Source organism: Microtus oregoni, unplaced genomic scaffold (genome assembly GCF_018167655.1).
Source record: "Microtus oregoni isolate MIOR12 unplaced genomic scaffold, Mior012 000022F_ref0000154, whole genome shotgun sequence".
Classification (NCBI taxonomy): Eukaryota; Metazoa; Chordata; class Mammalia; order Rodentia; family Cricetidae; genus Microtus; species Microtus oregoni.
The window spans coordinates 25349785-25370799 of NW_024543081.1; the positions used below are offsets into that span (position 1 = coordinate 25349785).

At 39.9% G+C, this 21015-nt stretch overlaps 1 protein-coding gene across 1 annotated transcript in view; it reads left to right on the forward strand.

The window, feature by feature from the left end:
* Tmem71 (transmembrane protein 71) overlaps positions 1-21015 on the forward strand; it is a 42937-nt gene that overhangs the window by 18629 nt on the left and 3293 nt on the right. Inside the window, exons 6-9 of the mRNA XM_041672495.1 lie at positions 1812-2000; positions 8993-9068; positions 18518-18579; positions 18680-18740. Coding sequence (XP_041528429.1) covers positions 1812-2000; positions 8993-9068; positions 18518-18579; positions 18680-18740 — 388 coding nt within the window. The remainder of the gene's footprint in view (positions 1-1811; positions 2001-8992; positions 9069-18517; positions 18580-18679; positions 18741-21015) is intronic.

The following is a 21015-nucleotide window of genomic DNA, read 5'->3' on the forward strand; positions in this document are numbered from 1 at the left end:
TGTCTCCAAGCCGGAGTGTTCTGCATTGTCTCAAGTTCTCACCTAGAGACACGGGAGTGAAACTAAGCTTTGGGTAGATATCACACAGACCATCAAAGCCGGAGCCTTGAGAATTCTTAGGACATTCATTCCAGATGAATCAAATCATTGGATTCTACCTATATAGTTGAAAGTCATCCTGATTTACTGATTTCACTCTTTCCAGCAATGTTCTCACTTGGAAGGTTTGGGGTCTTTTAACCTTAGATTCAGCTCAAGAGTCAACAGCCAAGTGACCCATGCTGAGGATACCAGATGTTCCTAGGAGTTATCTTAGCATGTTTCAACTTTTTGTGTTACAGGATTTGAGATTAAACTTGACCGTTCTTTGGGAGGCATTGGTAGTCTAGTTCCAGAGTTAGTAAAACGTATTTATGAATGAACCATTATAAGAGAGCACATGTGTGTTTTATAAACTATTTGCACCAAGCATCCTCTGTGAATGATAAAACAAAGCATGTATTTGCTATTCAATATTTCATTCAGTGTTTCCATGTGTTTTATAGACAGTGGATTTCCATAGCGACACCTATCACAATATATTCTGCCACTTACTTCCTACCTGAATATAAACCTCATGAAACAAATGGTGACATGTGTCTAATTGAATATTGCTTCTCAACAGCATGGTCTGATATACAGTCACATTCAATAAATGCCAAATAAGTGAAATGCAAATTGGAAGGAGGAATTATCTTTGTTATGAAGTTTAATGTTGTAAAGACGTGATGCTCAATTGCTCACATGTATACTTCAAAAAAATCCATTCACCATCTAACATCACATGGAGGCTGAGGGTGAGATAACACATCTCCTTGCCTATGTGGGTATTAGAATACAATTTCATTATTTCTTCCAGGGCCACCTGGATTTTACTATATATATCATACTGTATGTTATTTTACCTAGTTGAAATACCACATGAATGTGTACATGGTGACACCCTTACTAAGGCACAGTTCATCACTCCCCTTCATCTATAAATGGATCCCCTACCCTGGGGAAGTCAGTGTGTTCTGTGATCTGTCCTCTATCTTGTTGTAAGATTATATTTTCCTGGATTCTATGGGGTCATGTTATTGTCACCACTATAGTTGTCTTCCTTCTCAAAACACTCATCCCTCTTATTTTTGCTTAGCATTCTGAAGATAAGTCTTTTAGACTCCAAAGGATAGGGACATATTAAAATACCATCTTATCCAGAAAGGCTCCTCCTCCTCTCCCCCACTAGTGCAGTAGACACTGATTGTTGGGAACCGTACATAGGTCAGCTTTGTTGATCAATTTCTACTGTCAACTTGACACAACCTAGGATTTGTTTAGATCAGGTTGGCCTGTGGGCAAGTCTATGGGCAATTATCTTGTTTATTAATTGATTCAGCCCACTGTGAGATGCACCAATTCCTCGGCTGGCACCCCGGACAGTGTGAGAATAAAAAAGCTATCTGAGCAGAAACAAGCAGTTGGTACGAGTAAACTTCTTTCTTCTAAATATTGCCGGGGGTGGGGGTGCTCCGTGACTAGCTGCTTGAGTTATTTCCTTAACTTACTCGAAATGATGGTCTGTAACCTGGAACTATAAGCCAAATAAAATTTTTTCCCCTAAATCGCTTTAGGTCAGGGTGTTTCATCATAACAAGAGAAATAAAACTACAATAGCATCATTGGACACACACACACACACACACACACACACACACACACACAAAGAAAGAGAGTGGGAGAGGGGGAGAGAGGGAGAGAGGGAGAGATTAACTCTTTTGCTTTCCCAGAAAGTGATCTGGACTGTTCTTCCCTGACTGATGGATGGGAGTCTCAGAAGCCAATCACAGACACTTCAGAAGCCTCCTCTTCTGGCCACATCCTGTCTCAGCATCTCAAAGAAAGCTCCGAGAATTCCTCTCTTCAGCCTCAGATGAGAACATCAGGACATTTCCAAAAGAACATTTCAGTGCATTCAAGTGAGTCCTTTTAATCTTTGCCACACCCAAAGAATTCTTTCTTCTTGCCATCTGAGAACGAGTTAACAGTGACTAATATTTGCTAAGGAACTGGTATCAACCTGCTTGAGGAAGGGGCAGCCTAGGCTCCTGGTGGTGTGCAGATGATGCAGAGGAAGTGCCTGCCTTTGAGTGTAGTCATGAAGTCCTCAGCAGCCCTGACTTTACAGTGTCTTCTTTTTCAAGATAAAGCTGTGAAGGAGCACAGGTCTCGATTATTTGTGCCTTGATTTTTGAACTGTGTGCTTGGCATACTCAAAAAGAGAAACATTGAAGAGAAGAAAAACACACCTTTTAGTGCTAGGCCCCTAGGAAGGAAAATGGTATTCAGCTCTTGGTATATCCTTACGTGAGTAATGAAAGAAGCTCACCGGTATGCTGCCGACCCAGTTTTGCACTTAATGACATTTTCATGCAGTCTCATCCAGGGAAAAAGAGCTGGGCTGGTTCTGTTGAGTTTGCCGAGTATTTAAGTTCAGGCCTCCACTCATAATTTACAGCTCTACAAGCCACTATAGGGAAGAAAATGTGCTAGGCTCTGAAAAGTTTTTGCACACCAATAAGCCTCTTTGCCAATGCAATAATCCAAATCAGATCAAATGAAACAAAATTAGAAAAAGCCCAGGTTTAATGGATACCAATGTTCCTGGGTGGCCTTCCAGCACCCATAAGAGGAGGTGGGGAAGGAAGACAGAAAAACCATGTGTTTGTTCTCTGGGGTACAATTTAAATACCCTGTGGGAGTGGTCTTGAGCATCTCTGGGGAGGGGTTATTGTTTGGTGGGCTTTCTCGAAGGTGGGGTCTATACTGAAGCAACTCCCAGGGGAGGGGGTTTGGGATGGAACTTCCATCCAAACATTCCAGACTATTTGGATATATGTTTGCTAGGGCCTGTGGTGTGGCTTTAACCCAAACGTTCCAGATTTTTTGGGTATATGGATGTCAGGGGCTGAGGTGACACTTCCAACCAAACATCCCAGACTTTTTGGGTATGGGGTGCTAGGTCAAGTCTGGCTACTTCCTGCGGGCATAGGGCAATGTGGGGGAGGGGAGAGTTGGCAGTTGGTGGGCTCACACTCAGTGGGAGGTGTGGTTGGAGAGGCTTCTGATTAACTGCTATTCTGTCAGGCATCTGTTTCTTGAGGGAGATGAGAAGGCAGGTTGCTAGGAGAAAAAAATAGATTGTTATTACTGGTCCTACAAATGAGGCTAGCCATGGGAAGGGGGATGAGCTACCAGAAAGAACTGCCCTGGTTGTACAGGAGAGGCTCAGGTGAATAAGTGAGACATGAGAACTGATATTCCCTTTAAAAGCAGAATTTAGTTGTTGGGTAGGTGCCCATTTTAGCCGGGAGAGGTGGTACCAAGGTGAGGTTCCAGGAGCTAGTGCAGGTGCTGGCATTATCTGGAGGGCCCTCTGTAAGTTGAACTTGGTCCAGACAACAGGACTGACCTATAAAATATGCTTGAAAATGGGTGGAATCAAAATAGACTCTGGAGACTCTTCACCAGACCAGATTTCTGGATACAGCAGCAGAACTTTTCCAATGAACCTATAGGTCTCTGTAAGATAGCTTGAGCATATTTACATCTTGGTGTCATAGCAAACTTTAGGTTAAAAGGCACAAACATTTTAGAAGACAATTAAAGGAAATTGGAAACTTTGAACCTCTGAAGAGACATCTTAAACCTGTTAATTTTGGACTATGAAGCCTGTGAAAGAGGTACACCTGTCTGTATCTTTAGCAGGGAGCTTAACAAAGGAAGTAATGAGCTACCAGTACCAGTCATCAAATGCCATCAGAGAGATATAAGAGGGATAAGTAAATAAGCAGAAGCAAGACAGATGTTTTAGCTATGCAGGCAGTCCCAAGTCTCTCTGTAGTCTTTAGCAAATACCAGTCTTAGAAGCAGTACTTGCCTTTAGTTGCTGAGCCCAGGAGGCCTGGTGGATTTTCCTGTGGGGGTAGGGTTCAGTCTACCTGTCTTGGCAGGATGAAACCATTGATCCTTTAGTGTAGTGTCCAGGAAGTAGATGAGGTGGAAGGCAACTTTTTGCTGTGTGAGTGGCTTTGCCATATCCAAGGGCAAGCCTCCAGGACAGTCTTCTGCAAGCATGCATCTTCTTGGAGAAGTTATAGGATGCTGCAGGAGCTGGCATGTCTCTCTGTCCTAAGATCGACTTTTGTTAAATGTCATACTCTCAAATCTGTAAAGGTACTTGAGAGTCAGGGTACCACTATCTGTCAGGTGTATTTAAATTAGACATAAGTTAAATTTGGACATATAGTTTACCCAATCAGTTACAGCTTACCAATGTCAGTAGAGGCAAGAAAATTAGAAAGAATATTTTAGTAAGCCAAAGTATATTGGAGGCAGAATGTCTCCTTGATAGGGCCAGCACATGTGGGTACTCTTACCAAAGATGGCACTGAGGTTTTTACTTTGACTTCAACCAAAAATGGTGGCTATCCACGTGTTTGTATTTTCCCAGAGCTGTTGTAATCTGGAGTTACAAGTTTTACAGATTCTAAAACAAGCACACAAACACGCACAGACATGAAACAAGCATATTGTGGTCACATTGTTTACACATATATATTAACAGACAGATGCACAAAACTTTTTTTAGGAACCTCTGTCAGCTGACCAGCTTGGAAATTTTTGAATAGGCTGCTATTTGGAATAGGCGAGTACACAGGTGGTCTCATTAGGGTCAGATCAGTAGATGCTGTAAGGGAGAACAGAAACAAAAGGACAGAACACCTATACAGTTTTAGAGTGGAAGGGCATGGGGAATGGATCTATTGTAAGGAGAATCCTAGCGTGACCAGATCACATGCCAGGAATGCAGACAAACAGCAAACAGCTAAGAGAGAGGTGGGGAGGAGGAGCCGGAGCACAGCATCCAGAAACTATGGGCATTGCAGCTGGGGTTTGGGGTGGGGTGGAGGTGGGTGGGTGGTGTTTACTTGTTCTCATGCCTGCAAAAAAATTTTAGGCGTTAGGGACATATTGTGATCGATAGCCCCAATTTAAAAAAGACTGTTAAATCGGCAGGCTTAAAAGGTAGCCCAAGAGTATTTGGAGATTAGGCCTCGAATTGTAGGTGACCATTTTGCAAGTCTATGCCAGGATCCATAGCCTAGCGCAATGCATCCACTGTGGTAGACTTTGGATCAAGAAAACAGAGGGGGGTAAGAAATATCTACAACAGGGCATCTCCTAAAAAAGGAATCCCACATGGACAAGGCAGGTCCTTGTCTTGGTCAGGTCAGGTACCTGGTTTGGCCACGTCTTTCGTAGGACAGTCTGAAAATTGCATGAGGCCCTGGGCTTCTAAGGCATTTGACTTGGAACTAGGAACTTACCCAGATGAAGCCAAGCTTAGCCTGGTGGAGAGCAGGTGCAAGGGAGGGTGCTTTCTTACCATTTGGCCCTGGGCAGGTGAGAAAAACAACCTTTTGGTGGGACCTCCAGATGGAAAGTTTCTGTGCCCCGATAATCCTCTCCACCCATGCAATAATCCAAATCAGACCAAATCAATCAAAATGAGAAAAGCCTAGGTTTAATGGATATCAATGTTCCCAGGTGGCCTTCTAGCCCCCCAGAGAGGAGACTGGAAAGGGAGACCAGAAAACCATGTGTTTGTTCTCTGGGGGACAATTTAAATACCCTGTGGGAGTGGTCTTGAGCATCTCTGGGGAGGGAGTCATCTTTGGCGGACATTTTTGGAGGTAGAGTCTGGACTGAGGCAACTCCCAGGAGAGGGGGCTTGGGATGGAACTTTCATCTGAACATTCCAGACTCTTTGGATATATGGATGCCAGGGGCTGTGGTGTGGCATTAACTTAGGCTCTGCAAGCAGGTTGCCAAACTCTAACATTTAATCCTGCCTCTGTGCAGAGAGATAATCCTACTTTTTACTTTGCGGTGTCTAAAATGGTCCGAACGATTTAATGTGTCTTGTCCACATGAATACCGAACAGATTTGAGGTTATCATTGCAGGGGGCAGAGATTGAGTGGACATGATCTTTATTTACCTTGATAAACCACGAATGAATAGTGTCCCACTGCGTATCCCTCCAAAGACTCACTCATGCCCTGTGCTTTATATTCTCACTGTTCAGGAAGTGCTCAAGGTTCTTTAAGTTCCCCACGCAGGAGTTTCAATAACAGAAAAGCTAGCTTTGAGTTCCTGGTTAAGTGCCAGGCTACTGAGACTCAGCAGACACCTCTTCCAGGGAGTCTAACCCTTACAATTCTGCTTCCCAAAACTCCTCTTTATCATGCCCATGAGCTGCACCACTATGGCATGCTTGTCTGTATTTCTCCTCATTCTCTGATCCCTAACTAAGGTGCCTTGGCAGGACAAGTTCTCCCTGATTGTGGTGAAGCAATTTCTAAGTGTATCTGTTTATTGTGCAGATGAGTTACTAACATTCTACAGATGGAGTAAGCCTTTGTATTCATGGCCAAGGATGTGATCATGACAAATGCATGCTCTTGTTGTATCTGGGGTGTCTGTTGTACCTGCTGTACCTAGATGGCCCCTATTCTTCATCAAAGCCCGCTCTAAATTGGACTACCTCTGATGGACCTTATTTGAATCTTTCTGGTTGGTGGATGAAATAAACTATTTTCCTATGATTCCAGGGCACTTTGCATGTATTGCTTCACTGAAATATTTATTGTCCTTTATTGCTGGGCTCCGACTTTCTTGGCCATCTCCATCATTTCTGCTCTGTATGTGTAGGACCCGAGTGAGCATTCTGTTCCAGGTGGTACAGAAGACGTTTAGAACACTGGCCTGCATCATTATTTGTATTAGTTATGGCTTTTGAGTTCCAGGCCTAAGTTACAGAGATAGGATGTACTGTCTCCTGCAAGTGCTAATTCCTAGCAGAGACCCATTTACCAGTCTTTGCCTCCTGCCCTCTCTTCTGTGTTGGTGTTGTTCCTCAGAGCCCATCTTCCCATGATGGCTCCTTGTGATTCTGCAAACACATACCTTTCAGATTTCTAATCTGTCAGGAGAGATTTCATTCATTTATAGTTATGACATGAGACCTGAAATTGCTACATCAGTTCTGGGAGGATTCCATTTTCATGGCAAAAGCAGTCACATTCTTGATAAGTATGTAAGGTTCCAGAAGTTGTTGAATGTGTCAGATGCTGAGATGAAAAAGAAAAGAAATCAGCTGCTCCACCCTCTAGCAGAAAAAAGTGATTCACCACCAAGAATAGGCATTGCCTTCAAAACCAGGAGGTAGATGGTGTGTCGGGACAGATTTTTTTTCAGTGGGGAATAGAGAAATGAAACAAAAAAACCTTAAATGTGAAAAGATGTTAAAGTAAATAGAAGGTGGTAAAGTGGGAGGACAGAGAAAGCATCTACAGGTTGGGAGAAGTTGGAGGAATCAAGGCCAGATTCCTGAGAAGATAAGTCAAAATAGGCACCAAGTCAATCACCACTGAAGGAGCAATGAACATCAGGTCCAAAGTCACACAACTGATTTCTTTATCAAATTCAAAGATACACCCACTCACCCTTCTGTGTGCACAGCCAGTGATCTTTTTTGTGTCTCAAACTGGATTTATTTTCCTAATTGCCCATGAAATCTGGATAGATATAGGATTCAAACACGCTTTAGATGGATGGTTGACATTCCACTGAACCCGCAATAATTTATTTAATTCACACAGTATACATAAATCCTCCACACTTTGAGTGACATAATTTACTACTGTTCCAGTTTGAATTGCCAGACTTCAGGATTCCACTCGCACCAGGGGCTCAGTGAGATTTATAGCTAACTCTACCCGATATTCAGCATAAATCACAAAAATAAAAACACTCACTGTAAAACTTGTTCTGAGTTTTAAACAACTATTGTAAAATTAAACCCCTGAAGCCTTTGGGGGAAATTAAATTGAAATCTATTCATAGATATTTTTTAAAGTCCTCATGTGGTAGTAATCTAACTCAGCTCTGATTTCTTACAGGTGTTAGTCTGAGACTCAAGGTCATGATTGTCATGATTCTTGTGGCTGTAACTGCTGGAAGCGTTGTACTTCTTTCTACCATGATTTGACAATGTTGAAATAGTTCAGAGCTTTCAGAGTTTTGAAAGGACTATTTCATAATACATATTTTTTTGTCTCTTTGGTCTTTAGAGATTTCCAGTATGTGAAGTTGCAATTGTCTTTCTATGCCTCATTTCAGACAAAACATTATGTCCTGTCTAGATGTGGTTTTTAAATCTTGGTGCTGGCACCTCATAGCTGTCTGATCTTGGACTATTGCATCATGTCTCTCAGTCTTGGTCTACTCATCCACATGCTCCCTACTTTGCATGGTTTGGGGCTGATGAAGTAAGCTAACGTATGAAAAGTATTTGTGAATAACAAAGCGCTCTGTAAACTGTAGGCGGTTTTATTATTGTTGTGGCTGGCACAGTCATAATCATCATCACATTTTAAGAGTTCTGACTTTAGCATAAGCTCTACAAAGGCTTCCTCCAATATCAAAGCAAACAGCAAGGCAGGGAGATTTAGAATATAGACTCTTGTTATAAAAGGATTTTTTTTATTGACTGTGGAATTTTCTAATCAATGGATTCATATAATATGACATATTTTTAAAGAAAAGATCTTTTAAATTTATGAGTATATGTACATATATGCATGAGCTTATAAGTACTATGTCTGTGCAGGAGTCAACAGAGGCCAGAAGAAGGCATAAGATCCTCTGGAACTAGAGATGTGAACTACCTACCATATAGGTACTAGGCATGCTCTTAAACACTGAGTTATCATTCCACCTTGTTACTGACGGTCAATTGTTTAAACTGGCATACATTTAAAAACTATGAAGCAACGTTGGCAGGAATTTGTTCTTCACAGATATTTAATCAGAAATCTATGACTCATTTCTTTTTCGTCCTGCAGAAGCTGGTCTGATGCATAAGATCTCTTTTCAAGCAATCCTGCTCACAGTGTGCTTAATCATCTCTGCATGTGCAAGGTAATTCTAGTTTTGCTTTCTTGCATTAACAATTCATAATCAATGGGGAGCTATAATTGGTAGATGATTTCCTTCCCCCCTTTTACAAACCATTTTAGGCAGCTCAATAGCTAAAACTTGTTCATTTATCTGCCATGATAGTACCTTTTATTCTTTACATAGCCCCTCCATCCTCTACAGTACATAAAGAAGCCAGTGTACCTTGCTAAGAAATGGATTTTACTATGTGCTATCTTCTGTTTAAGCAGTGGTGGCAAGGGTAGTTACAATCTACATTCCCATTCCAATGCATTCCAGAACACTTGAAATCCCCACTGAGTCTGCACTTCTCCTATTGTAGTTTCTATCCTTAAATACTGAAGAATCAAAAGATGTTCTCTATTCCTCATTGTCCGCTATGTTCAGCTAGTCCGGATTTATCCCATGCTTTTTCAGACCTAGGCCAGCTGGCCTTGGTGAGATCCCAATAGAACATCCCCATTGTCTTAGTGTGTGGGTGCACCCCTCGTGGTCCTGAGTTCCTTGCTCGTGTTCCGTCTCCTTCTGCTCCTGATTTGGACCTTGAGATTTCTGTCCGGTGCTCCCATGTGGACAATGAGGAATACTGAGAATTCAAGAACAATTGCAGTGGGTTTTTGATCCTACTGCACGTACTGGCTTTGTGGGAGCCTAGGCAGTTTGGATGCTCACCTTACGAGACCTGGATAGAGGTGGGCAGTCCTTGGGCTTCCCACAGGTCAGGGAACCCTGATTGCTCTTCGAGCAGATGAGGGAGGGGGACTTGATCGGGGGAGGGGGAGGGAAATGGGAAGCGGTTGCGGGGACGAGGCAGAAATCCTTAATAAATAAATAAATTTAAATAAAAAAAAGATGTTCTCTAAAGAGTAACAATACTTATTTGGAACTAACAGATTTCTGCTTGGAAACACATAGGCAGTCATAGGTGGATTCAGAGGCTAAAAGAAGGTGCTGTTTATAAAAGGAGAAATAAAGAGAAATATATCACGTAGTTTGAGATGACAATGCTTGGCCACAATGACTGAGAATAAGAATGATGTATTGAGACTGAAAGGAAGTTGTTGGGCAAATGTCCCAATAGAAGTACTTGGATGTAAGGTTGCATTGGGCTGGGAGAAATTTTTGGGCCTGGGTGGAGTCTTTTGGAATAGTTACTGTCAGGCAATTATGTTATTAATTTTTCATGTCTTGAGTTCAATACCTGGAACCCACACTGGAACAAGAAAACCAACTTCTAAAACTTACCCCATTACACACATGCACCATGAAAACATATGCACATGTACACACATAAATCTTACAATTAGGTTGCATGCACACACAAAATAGGTAAAATTTAAAGTATTTCTTAAAGAATATGGACAATCCAGAAGGGCTACCGATGTATTGTCCTTACTTCCATATCCTCAATGACAATAGTTCATTGGTACTTTTGTTTGACTGGATGAGACGAAAAGAACAGTGAAGCCCTGAAAGCTCCACAGTCTTTGGACTCTGGTGGGAAAATGCTACACACTCTGAATTCCTGCATCCTGAGGGTCAAATGTCTCCGTATGGCTCAGGAAGGTTGATTTTTATAATACCAACTCCTAGATCCTCTCATCTGAGATATGAATTTAGTCCTGTTGAGAGTTGGTATTTTAAAATAAGCCTCCCACTTAATTATGAGGTTTGAGAAAGATTTTAGATCACAATGGGACCAAAAGAACAAAAGGAGGATGATCTCTGGCTAAAAATGGATTGTAACATTCTTCATTGCCTAGTTCAAGCTGGAAACTGATAATGTGAGTTAGGACAATAATGACTGGAAGAAATTATGCAGAGCAATCACAATCAGCATTCTTTTAAGTGTGCTCCAAACTTCCAAGTTGGTCAGGAAACCCCATTAGACAGGGCTGTCAGTGAAACATTCCTCATGACTTAACCTATGTGAATGCATTCAGCCTTGAGAAGTAGAGCTTAACTCTATGTTACCTTTGTGTGAGCTGTGTTTAGAAACTGATTTCCAAAGGGTAGCTAAAGGAAGAGAGGAGAAATGGTGTCTGTGGAGTATGGGGACAAGAGCTGGTTGGCACCCCCTCTGGTGACCAAGGTCAACATCAATGAGATGAGACTGATTATTGCATGTGCCCTTGACAGGGGGCAGTAAGAGTGGAGCTTTACCTCAATGCCCCAAACCTTGGTCCAGGCATGAGAAAAATGAAGAAAAAAATCGAAAAGAAGGACTTTCAGCACATTAGAAGTCCTTCTCCAAGCCAGCAAGGCCATCAGGACCATGTTGTCATATCCCAGAGGAGCCTAAGGAGCCATGACGACTAAACGTAATGGGGTTCCTGGATGGGATCCCGGGACAGGAAAAGGCCATTGGGTGAAAACTGGTAAATCCAAATTGAAATATCAACTCATATCTGTATAGACACAAGGACTTTTTTAAATGGGCTTCACCGAATTCATTCTTTGACAATTTCATACATGTGTATAACACATTCTGATAATACTCATCCCTTCACCCTCTCCATCGTCTTCTCACTTTACAGAATTTTAATTTGTACTCTGGGATTATAATTCAGCACTATGGTTTGGTCACCTAGAAAATTTTCTTGCTCAATACTTCTATCAGGGACTCTTGCAATCTTGCAGATTGGCTACTATGGCCCTTTCCTATACCTTTATATTTTAGATTTACTTGTGTGTGTGTGTGTGTTTCCTATAACCCAGGATGCTCTTTAATTCTCTATGCAGCTGTACTTTTCCATCACTTGACTCTATCACCCAAGTGCTAGAATTACAGGCATGTACTACCACACCTGGCTTTTGCTTTTTGTAGAAAAAGCCATTTAATAGCAATTCAAATCAACCAACATGTATAAAATGTACACATTTTAATTGAAATAATAACAGTATAGCAACGAGGAATAAAAATATGAAGACATAGTCCAGTGAGAATGCACCACCATATGCTGACAGTGATAGTGAGTCACTATCATCTGTAAGTTGACTCCTGATTTAAAAGAATGTACATGTCCCTTTAAACTGATGAGATAAGGCTTGTGTGCAAAATTGACATTCACTTGGCCAGCTCAACCAAATATCCTTAGTCACATTGGGTTTATATTCTCCTCATGATTTTATTCTAATTTCCCAATCAGTAAATCTTATTTCTGCCTCAAAATATATTATGAATCATCATTTCTTAGTACTTCCATTATTCCTTATATTTTTTAGAAAGCAATTAAGTAACAAATAATTCAGACTCATCTTGTATCTGCCCTAGCTTTAGTCATTTCTCTGAAATCCGCAGAATAGGTCAGGGTGTCATTGCTTCTAGGCCATGTACTGACAGAAATGAAGGATATCTGTGCGTATATAATACCCTTGACACATACATGTGTGGAAATTATGTATATATAAACACATATAATAACGCAAATGTGTTTATATTAATATATCTAATCCTGACCCAATATCATACGATTCATTCCATGTTTTCCTGTCACCTCAGTTGTCCACAGGTTTCGGTCCTGGCAGTCATGAAACTGATTTTCACTACTTTGCACTGAATTGATTCAGTCTTACTGTATATGTACAAGAGTTTTTGAATTAGTAACTCATGCCCGCTGAAGAGGCAGTCTGATGCAAACACAATGGTTATGCTTAATGCCTCCCATCTCTAGTCTTAGAGTTCCAGTTGAAGCTCCATTTCCCGAATTTTCTAAATTGGTACCTCTTGCCTTCTTCCAAGTAAGGTTACATCATCCATTTGTAACACAGTTATTTTCTTTTGTCAACATCTTATCCTCATGGTTTCCAATATCCTGATTGAATTTTTGTTTTTTTAGTTCTAACACACTGATAGTCAGTAACTTGAATGGCTCTCCTCAATAAATAGGTCATCTGGACAAAAACTAAACAGATAAACACTTGAATTGAAAATAATGCCATAATCCAAATTTACCTAACATCTACAGACTATTCCACCCAAACACTAAAGAGCATACCTTCTTCTCAGCAGCTCATGGCACTTTCTCCAAATCTGACCACATATTAGTGCACAAAGGAAGTGCAAACAGCATTTTAAAAATTGAAATAATACCCTGCATTCTACCTTACCAAAACCGATTAAAGGTGGTTAGCAAAAACAATAGAATTAGCAGAACGTATGCAAACCCATGGAAACTGAACAAACGACTTATTATTAAATAAAAACTGGGTCAAGCAGATGCCAAGAGTGAAATTAAAACATTTTATAGTTGAATAAAAGTGAAAATAACAGAATGAAGGCAGTATTAAGATGCAAGTTCACAATACTAAGTGCTTATATAAAAAATTGTAGTGAACTAATATTAACAACTTAATGACACATCTAAAAGCTGGAAGAAATGATGCTCTAAAAGAGTAGACAGAAGGAAATAAACTTAGGGCTGAGTTCAAATACAAATAATCAATAAAGCAAGGAGAGGGTTCTTTGAGAAAAATCACCAAGATTGATAAATCTTTAGCTAAATTAACCAAAAGATGGATAAAAAAGATCCAAGTTAAGAAAATTAAAGAGAAAAGGGGAGGCATTACAACAGACACTGTGGAAATTCAGAGAATCATAAGGACATACTTTAAAAAATATCTGTATTCCTCCAAACTAGAAAGCCTCAACAAATTGGATGAATTTCTTGATCTGCCTGACCAACAATAGTTAAATCAAGATAGAATGTACAATTCAAACAGACCCATAACCCTTAGTGAATCAGAAGCAGTAATTAAAATCTCCAAACCAAAGTAAGGCCAGTACCAAATGGATTCAGTGCAAAATTCTGTCAGACCTTCAAAGAAAACTAATGCTGATAGTCCTCAAATTTTATATGAAATAGACACTGAAGGAACAGTTCTAATTTTGTATACAAACCACTATCACCCTGATGCCAAAACCACACAAAGATCCAACAACAATAAAATGAATTGTTGTTTGTATAAAATATTTTTATAAAATATTCCTTCTGAACATAGATGCAAATATTCTCAAAAATACTGAATTTTTATTAGCAAAAATTAAGTTTTTTTCTGTTCCCTAGCTCTATGAGATTTTTCTCATGTAAATAATTAATATGTAAAACCATCCACTTCCTTAACATGTGTTCCTAATAGCAACAATAAATGTGACATTATGACCTTTCATTTTTTTTTGTTCAACAGTGTCCCACTGTGTAGGTGTATGTCAAATTTTTTATGTAGTCACTGGAAAAAAGTATCTTGCTGGCTTCAATTTTTAATATTTTTTAATAAAATCTATACAAAGAAGAAAGGCTTGATTGAGCTGGATATGAACCAATGAATGAAAATGTAGGATAATATGATAAGTCTGTCTTTAATTTTGAAGAAGTGCCAAACAATTCCAAAATATTTTCACCATTTTTCTTTCCATAAGCAATGATGGCTCTCATCCTGTCACTTATTTTGGCCATTTAGAGGCTTAACTGTTCTGATAAATGCTCAATTATTGCTCAGCATTGCAGTTAGAGCTATGCTGATAAATTAGCTTGCATTGTCTAATGACAAATGATGTTTACATGCTGATCTTCATATACATGGTATCTTGGCTGACATATGATGTGTGTTCACATTTTCTACCCATTTGGAAGGTTGTTTGTTTTCTGGTTGTTGAGTTTTATTTTTAAATTATCATACAAAGTAATGATTTCATTATGGTATTTCATATATATGCCATTATACTTTGTTATTATTCAGACCCTCTTATGTATTCTGGACAGGACCCTTTGGTAGATTTGTGATTTGCAGATATTTTCTACTGAATTTGCATTGTCTTTTCATCCTCTTGACACTGTTCTTCCTGGAGAAAAGCTTTTGCTCTTTAATCTTCAGAAAGTTCAATTATTCAAGTTTTTTCTTTCAATAGACTCTGCACTTTATACTGTCCTTAACAACTCATTGCCAAATACAAAGTCATATAGTTTCCATCTTTGATTTCTTTTGGAAGTATTATACTTCATGGTTTATAATGTTGTCTCTGATTCATTTTACTTTAAATGTTATGTGAGGTAAGATATATGCTTGAGGGTTCATTCTCATGCTTTCAAATGTTCAATTCTTTCAAGACCTTTTGTTAAAAGTACTTTCTTTCCATTGAATGGCTTTTACATTTCTGTTAGAAATCAGTCTACAGGATGACAGAGAAGGCTCACCAGTTAAGAATGAATGCTCTTCCAAGGCAGTGACCTCCACAGGAACAGGTACAAGGGAGCGAAGGCTGAGGGAGCAGACCCATGCCAGAGACCTCTTCAGAACTGGGCCCAAACCAAGGACCTCTGCGGGAGCAGGCCCAAGCCAGGGTCATCTGTGGGAATAGACCTGAGTCAGTGACCTCCTTCAGAGCAGGCCCAAGGCAGCGACCTCAGCAGAAGCAGCCCCAAGCAAGCAACATCTGTAGGAGCAGGCCCAAATGACCCCAGGGATTGCAGAGTGATTCCCAGGATCTCTGAGCAACCTCTAGGAACACCCTGTGACCTCCTGGGTGACTGGAACTGTGGCCCTGATTGCACCATGAGGAGCAACCATCTGAGCCTTGGATCAATTGGCACCTGGAAGATTGATCACCAGAAACACAGCCCCAACTACACTAATCAAAGGACAGTATCGGTAAACAAGATAAGAACATACTCAACACCACAAAGAGCAACACAACACCAACTAAAACTAGTGGCCCTACAACCAACAAGACTTAAACACCCAAATACAGATGAAGCAGAAGAAAGCGACCTAAAAACTAACTTTAGGAGACTGATTGAGGCCCTTAAAGAGGAAATGAAAAATTCCCTCAAAAAATGGGGGAAAAGACAAACAAAACATTGGAAGAAATCAACAAATCCCTTAAAGAAATCAAGTAAAATCAATGAAACAGATGAAAGGAATGATTCAAGACTTGAAAACCAAAATAGAAACAATAAAGAAAACATAAACTGAGGGAATTATAGAAATGGAAATTGTGAGAAGATGATCAGGAGCCACAAATGCAAGCATAAACCAGAGAATACAAGAGAAGGAAAAGAGAATCTCAAGCACTGAAGATACAATAGAGGAAATAGACTCAATGGTCAAAGAAAACATTAAAGGAACTAATGGAGGCATTACAATCCCTGACTTTAAACTCTACCACAGAGCTACAGTACTAAAAACAGCCTGGGGTTGGCATAACAACAGACAGGAGGACCGATGGAACTGAATAAAAGCCCCAGACATCAATCCACACATCTACAAATACCTAATATTTGAAAAAGAAGCAAGAAATATAAAATAGAAAAAAGCATATTAAACAAATGATACTGGCATAACTGGCTATCAACATGTAGGAAAGTGAAAATAGATCTATATCTATTGCCAGGCACAAAGCTCAAGTCCAAATGGATTAAAGACCTCAACATAAAACCAACCATTCTGAACCTCATAAAGGAGAAAGAGGGGAGTACATTTGAACACACTGGAACAGGAGACCACTTCCTAAATATAGCTCCAGTAGCACAGACACTTAGAGAAACAATAAATGGGACCTCCTGAAACTGAAGGAAAACCTTCTGTACAGTGAAGGACACAGTCAACAAGACAAAACGGCAGCCTACAGGATGGGAAAAGATCTTCACCAACCCCATATCCTAAAGAGGACTGATCTCCAAAATATACAATGAACTCAAGAAACTTGACATCAAAAGAACAAATAACCCAACAAAAAAAATGGGGTACAGACCTCGACAGAGAACTCTCAACAGATGAATCTCAAATGCCTGAAAGACACTTAAGGAAATGCTCAACAGCCTTAGACATCAGAGAAATGCAAATCAAAACAACTCTGAGATTCCATCTTATACCTCTGAGAATGGCCAAGATCAAAAACACTGATGACAACCTATGTTGGAGAGGATGTAGGGTAAAGGGAACACTCCTGCATTGCTGGTGGGAATGCAAGCTGGTACAGCCCCTTTGTATATCAGTATGGTGATTTCTCAGAAAATTAGGAAACAACCTTCCTCAAGACCCAGCAATACCACTTTTGGGTATATACCCAAATGATGCTCAATTGTACCACAAGGATATGTGCTTAACTACATTCCTAGCAGCATTGTTTGTCATAGACAGAACCTGGAAATAACCTAGATGCCCCTTGACTGAAGAATGGATAAGAAAAATATAGTACATTTACACAATGAAGTACTACACAGCAGAAAAAAAGTAATGACATCTTGAAATTTGAGGGCAAATAGACGTATCTAGAAAACATCGTATTGAGGGATGTAACCCAGACCCAGAAAGACAAATATCATATGTACTCACTCATAAGTGGCTTTTAAAAATAAAGCAAAGAAAAACCAGCCTACAATTCCCAATCCCAGAAAACCTAGACAACAAAGAGGACCCTAAGAGAGACCTACATGGATCTAATGTACATGGGAAGCAGTAAAAGACAAGATCTCCTGAGTAAATTGGGAACATGGGGACCATGGCTGAGGGTAGAAGGAGAGGGGAGAGGAAAAGAGGGGATGGAGAAAAATATATAACTCAATAAAAACAATTAAAAATTTAAAAAATGAAGCAAATTGAAAGAGAGAGAGCAAAGTGAAATAAGTCAATTCTAAACTCTCAATACCTTCCCACATGACCACTTCCTCAGACTCCATGACCTTTGCAAACAGTGTCGCCTGCTGGAGACCAAGTTGAGATAAATGTGGCAATGGAAAATATTCCTCACTCTAGAGCACAGCAATAGATTTTGGAAAGCTCTTCACCATTACTTTTGATACCCTTTATGGAGTGTTTTCCTTCTTCTCTGTCAAAGAGGACATCAATTCTGCATGTTAGAGAGACTGGGATTGTCTTCGAGCTCTTAGCTGCTCTGTTCTTTTCCTCAGTTTTTGTGTAATGTCTTCACTGGAAGAATTTCTACTGCCCTAGTTTGTTCAGTGAGGTTTCTTTCTACTGTGTCTACTTTGCCAATAAATCTATTAAGAGAAAAAAAAGAACAAAAGCTCTTACAGCGGTCCCAAGTTCAGGTTCCAAAACCCGCATTGGGTGGCTCATAATAGCCTGTAACTTCAGCTACAGGGTGATCTCATACCTCTGACGTCCACCTTCGTGGGCTCTGCACTCACAGGCACAGACTGTCCCTCCTACATGCATAGAAACACACATAATCAAAAACAAAAATAAATATTTTTTTAAAAAAATTCATTTAGTGCATTGATGTGTTTCTAGTTCAGGATTCTTTGTCTCTTTTGTCGCCCTGTCTGTCCTTTTGCTGAAACATATTATTTTTATTCTGCATCTATACAGTCAATTTTGACATTCAGAGTCTCTTTTTGGTCTGAAAGAACACTGGATATGTTGGGAATACAGGATTAATATGTTACAATGACACAATTATGTTTTTTCAGGTGGTTTATGGGAGGAGAATTAGCCAGCATCTTTACCTGCACAGTGGTGGTCACAACAGCATGTAAGTAACTTTTCCAAAGTTTGTGCTCTAATTCTTGAACTTTGCTCAAATCATTGTTATTTAAATAAAAATCAATGTGTATTTCTCTTTTCTACCCAAGACGTTGCGAAGCCGTTGTTTCTCAGCCTTGCCAGATATTTCAAAGCCACCGCCTGGGCTAAGTAAGTGCTGCCTTTGATGTCATCACTGTGTAATCAAAGATGCCAGAATATGGTGTTTGTGGCAGGTCTCTGCTGAGTGAGAGATGGTGAGGGCCACATAGGTGAACAGCCCCATCAGCACGTGAAGAACATTTTCTTTTACTGATAAAAACTAGCAACAGTCATAGAATTACGCTTTAGTCTCAAAATAACTAGAATGAAAAAGATATAAAAAAATAACTAGAATGATATTTTAGGGCCTGAAGATATTGGAAATAATAGGAAAATCAGTGTCCTCAGTTCTTTTTAAAAGTGTCATTAGAGATTCATGGCATTGCACTTTCTAAACATCTCCTAGTAAGACATCTTTGTGGTACAGCTTCCCAAATGTCTGGCAAAGTGCCCGTGAAATGATCTGTTCTGAGCTACAATCTTTCTGTCCTCGCTAACTCTCCTAATGAGTATTTCAGAGGGCTTCTATGGTCTAGGAGATGCTCACAGAATTTAAATCAGACCCCTCGGGCTCCTCTCATTGCAAGACTGGCTGTGTTGTTGACCTTCCCTGGGGTTGTTGAGAACAGCTACCTACAATGGCTTGAAGACAGAGCAGGGTCTGCAAATCAAATCAGTTTATTGGCCAGTGCACTTGCCTTTTTGCTTTCTTGTTTATGAAATTTTGGTTCTGATTCTGAAATCACAGTGGGTTGTGTGGAGATTTATTTTCTTTACAACTCTAAGTAGTATAGAGAATTTTCTGACACACTGAGTGACATTTCCCATAATTCCCAGCCATTCAGGTTTCTGAAGACAGCCATTGATGAAACTAAGATTTATTGAATCTAATATTGAGATAATTGGGTATTGGTACCATCTCCCAAGTCCCTGTTCTTTAACCCTTGTTAGTCACATTTGTTTAAAATTCTTCTAAGATAACTGTTTACCTCCTATTTATGTTTGAGGTCATTTTAGATCTAAGTGGAGACTCACAGGCTTCGTTATCCAGTCCTACCTACAGGTTTTTTTTTTCTTTAGGTAGGATCAAGTATGCTGACTAAGTCTTTATTTTTGACAGTTTCATTCATATGTGAATATATATAGTTTATATTATATATATAATAATTTTAGTCACTTTTGCCCAATCTTACCCTATTTCAGTTCCTCCTCTTCTGCTGAAACCCTCCTTCTTACTAAGTACCCCTCTTATTTTTCATATCTTTTTTGTATCTGTGACCCAATGAGTTAAAATGAATATAGATGGAGGTTATTTATTGAAGCATGAGCAACTTATCAGTGGTGTAGCAACACCCTTCCCCTAACCATCATTCACTGTCAAAAGTCCCTCGGGGAAGTGTGTGGACTCCTGAGCCCTTCCCCTTCCCATGATGAAATTTTGATGGGCTCAGTCTCATACAGCTCTTCTGCAAGCAACCACAACTGTAGTGAGTTCACAAATACACCGTGTGCTGTGTGTCATGCCCGTGTAACTCAGATTCTCAGTGCTGCTCCCCACCTCTAGGTCTTATATTTTTTTTACCTCTGTTATTCTGTGATGTTCCATGGTAGTTCAGGTTTGTATGCTAAGATGACACCAGAATAACAGACTAACAGAAATGGTCCCAGCATTCCCTAGCATTCTCAAGACCTTAGGTTTGACTCATCAGAGCCACCAAAATGAAAGGGAGCAAGAAGGTGACCTGAAGGTTAGTAGCCCAGCTGTATATAGTTTGCTTAGGAATGCACAAGGCTTATATTTGATCTCCAGCACCACAATAAACAAACAAGAACTTTTTTTGTTTTACCCAAGGAACTATTTTAAAAACCAAAATTCAGTAGCAATAACATCACTAAGGTTTGCTAGTGTGATATATACAAATTGCTCCTATTAAAAGAATTAAGTGTACAATTAATTGGAAAGATACATTGCCATCAGTTATAGAAGAATTCCTCAAAGTGGGGATGATGGTAGGGTCTCTAGGCGCTAAAGCCATGGAAGAGCTATCCTCTGCCCCCATTCTAGGCCTTCTGAATCCAAGTCCTGAAGGACTTATAACAGTCTCTCTGGGTAATTCTTTGCAATTTGCAATGATAACCTTGGAAAGATGATTTATGTACCTTTTAATCCTTGATTTGTGGCATTACTTAGCCTACCAAACTCTGCAGGGAACTGTACTCTGTACCAAGTACAGTGCTCAGTTCTTCTGAACAGTCATGAAACAAGTATTCAACATGGGTTCCAAGGTCACAAAACCAAGGCGTGTGGCCAGTCTTAATACTTCAGAGCTTAATAATAAACACA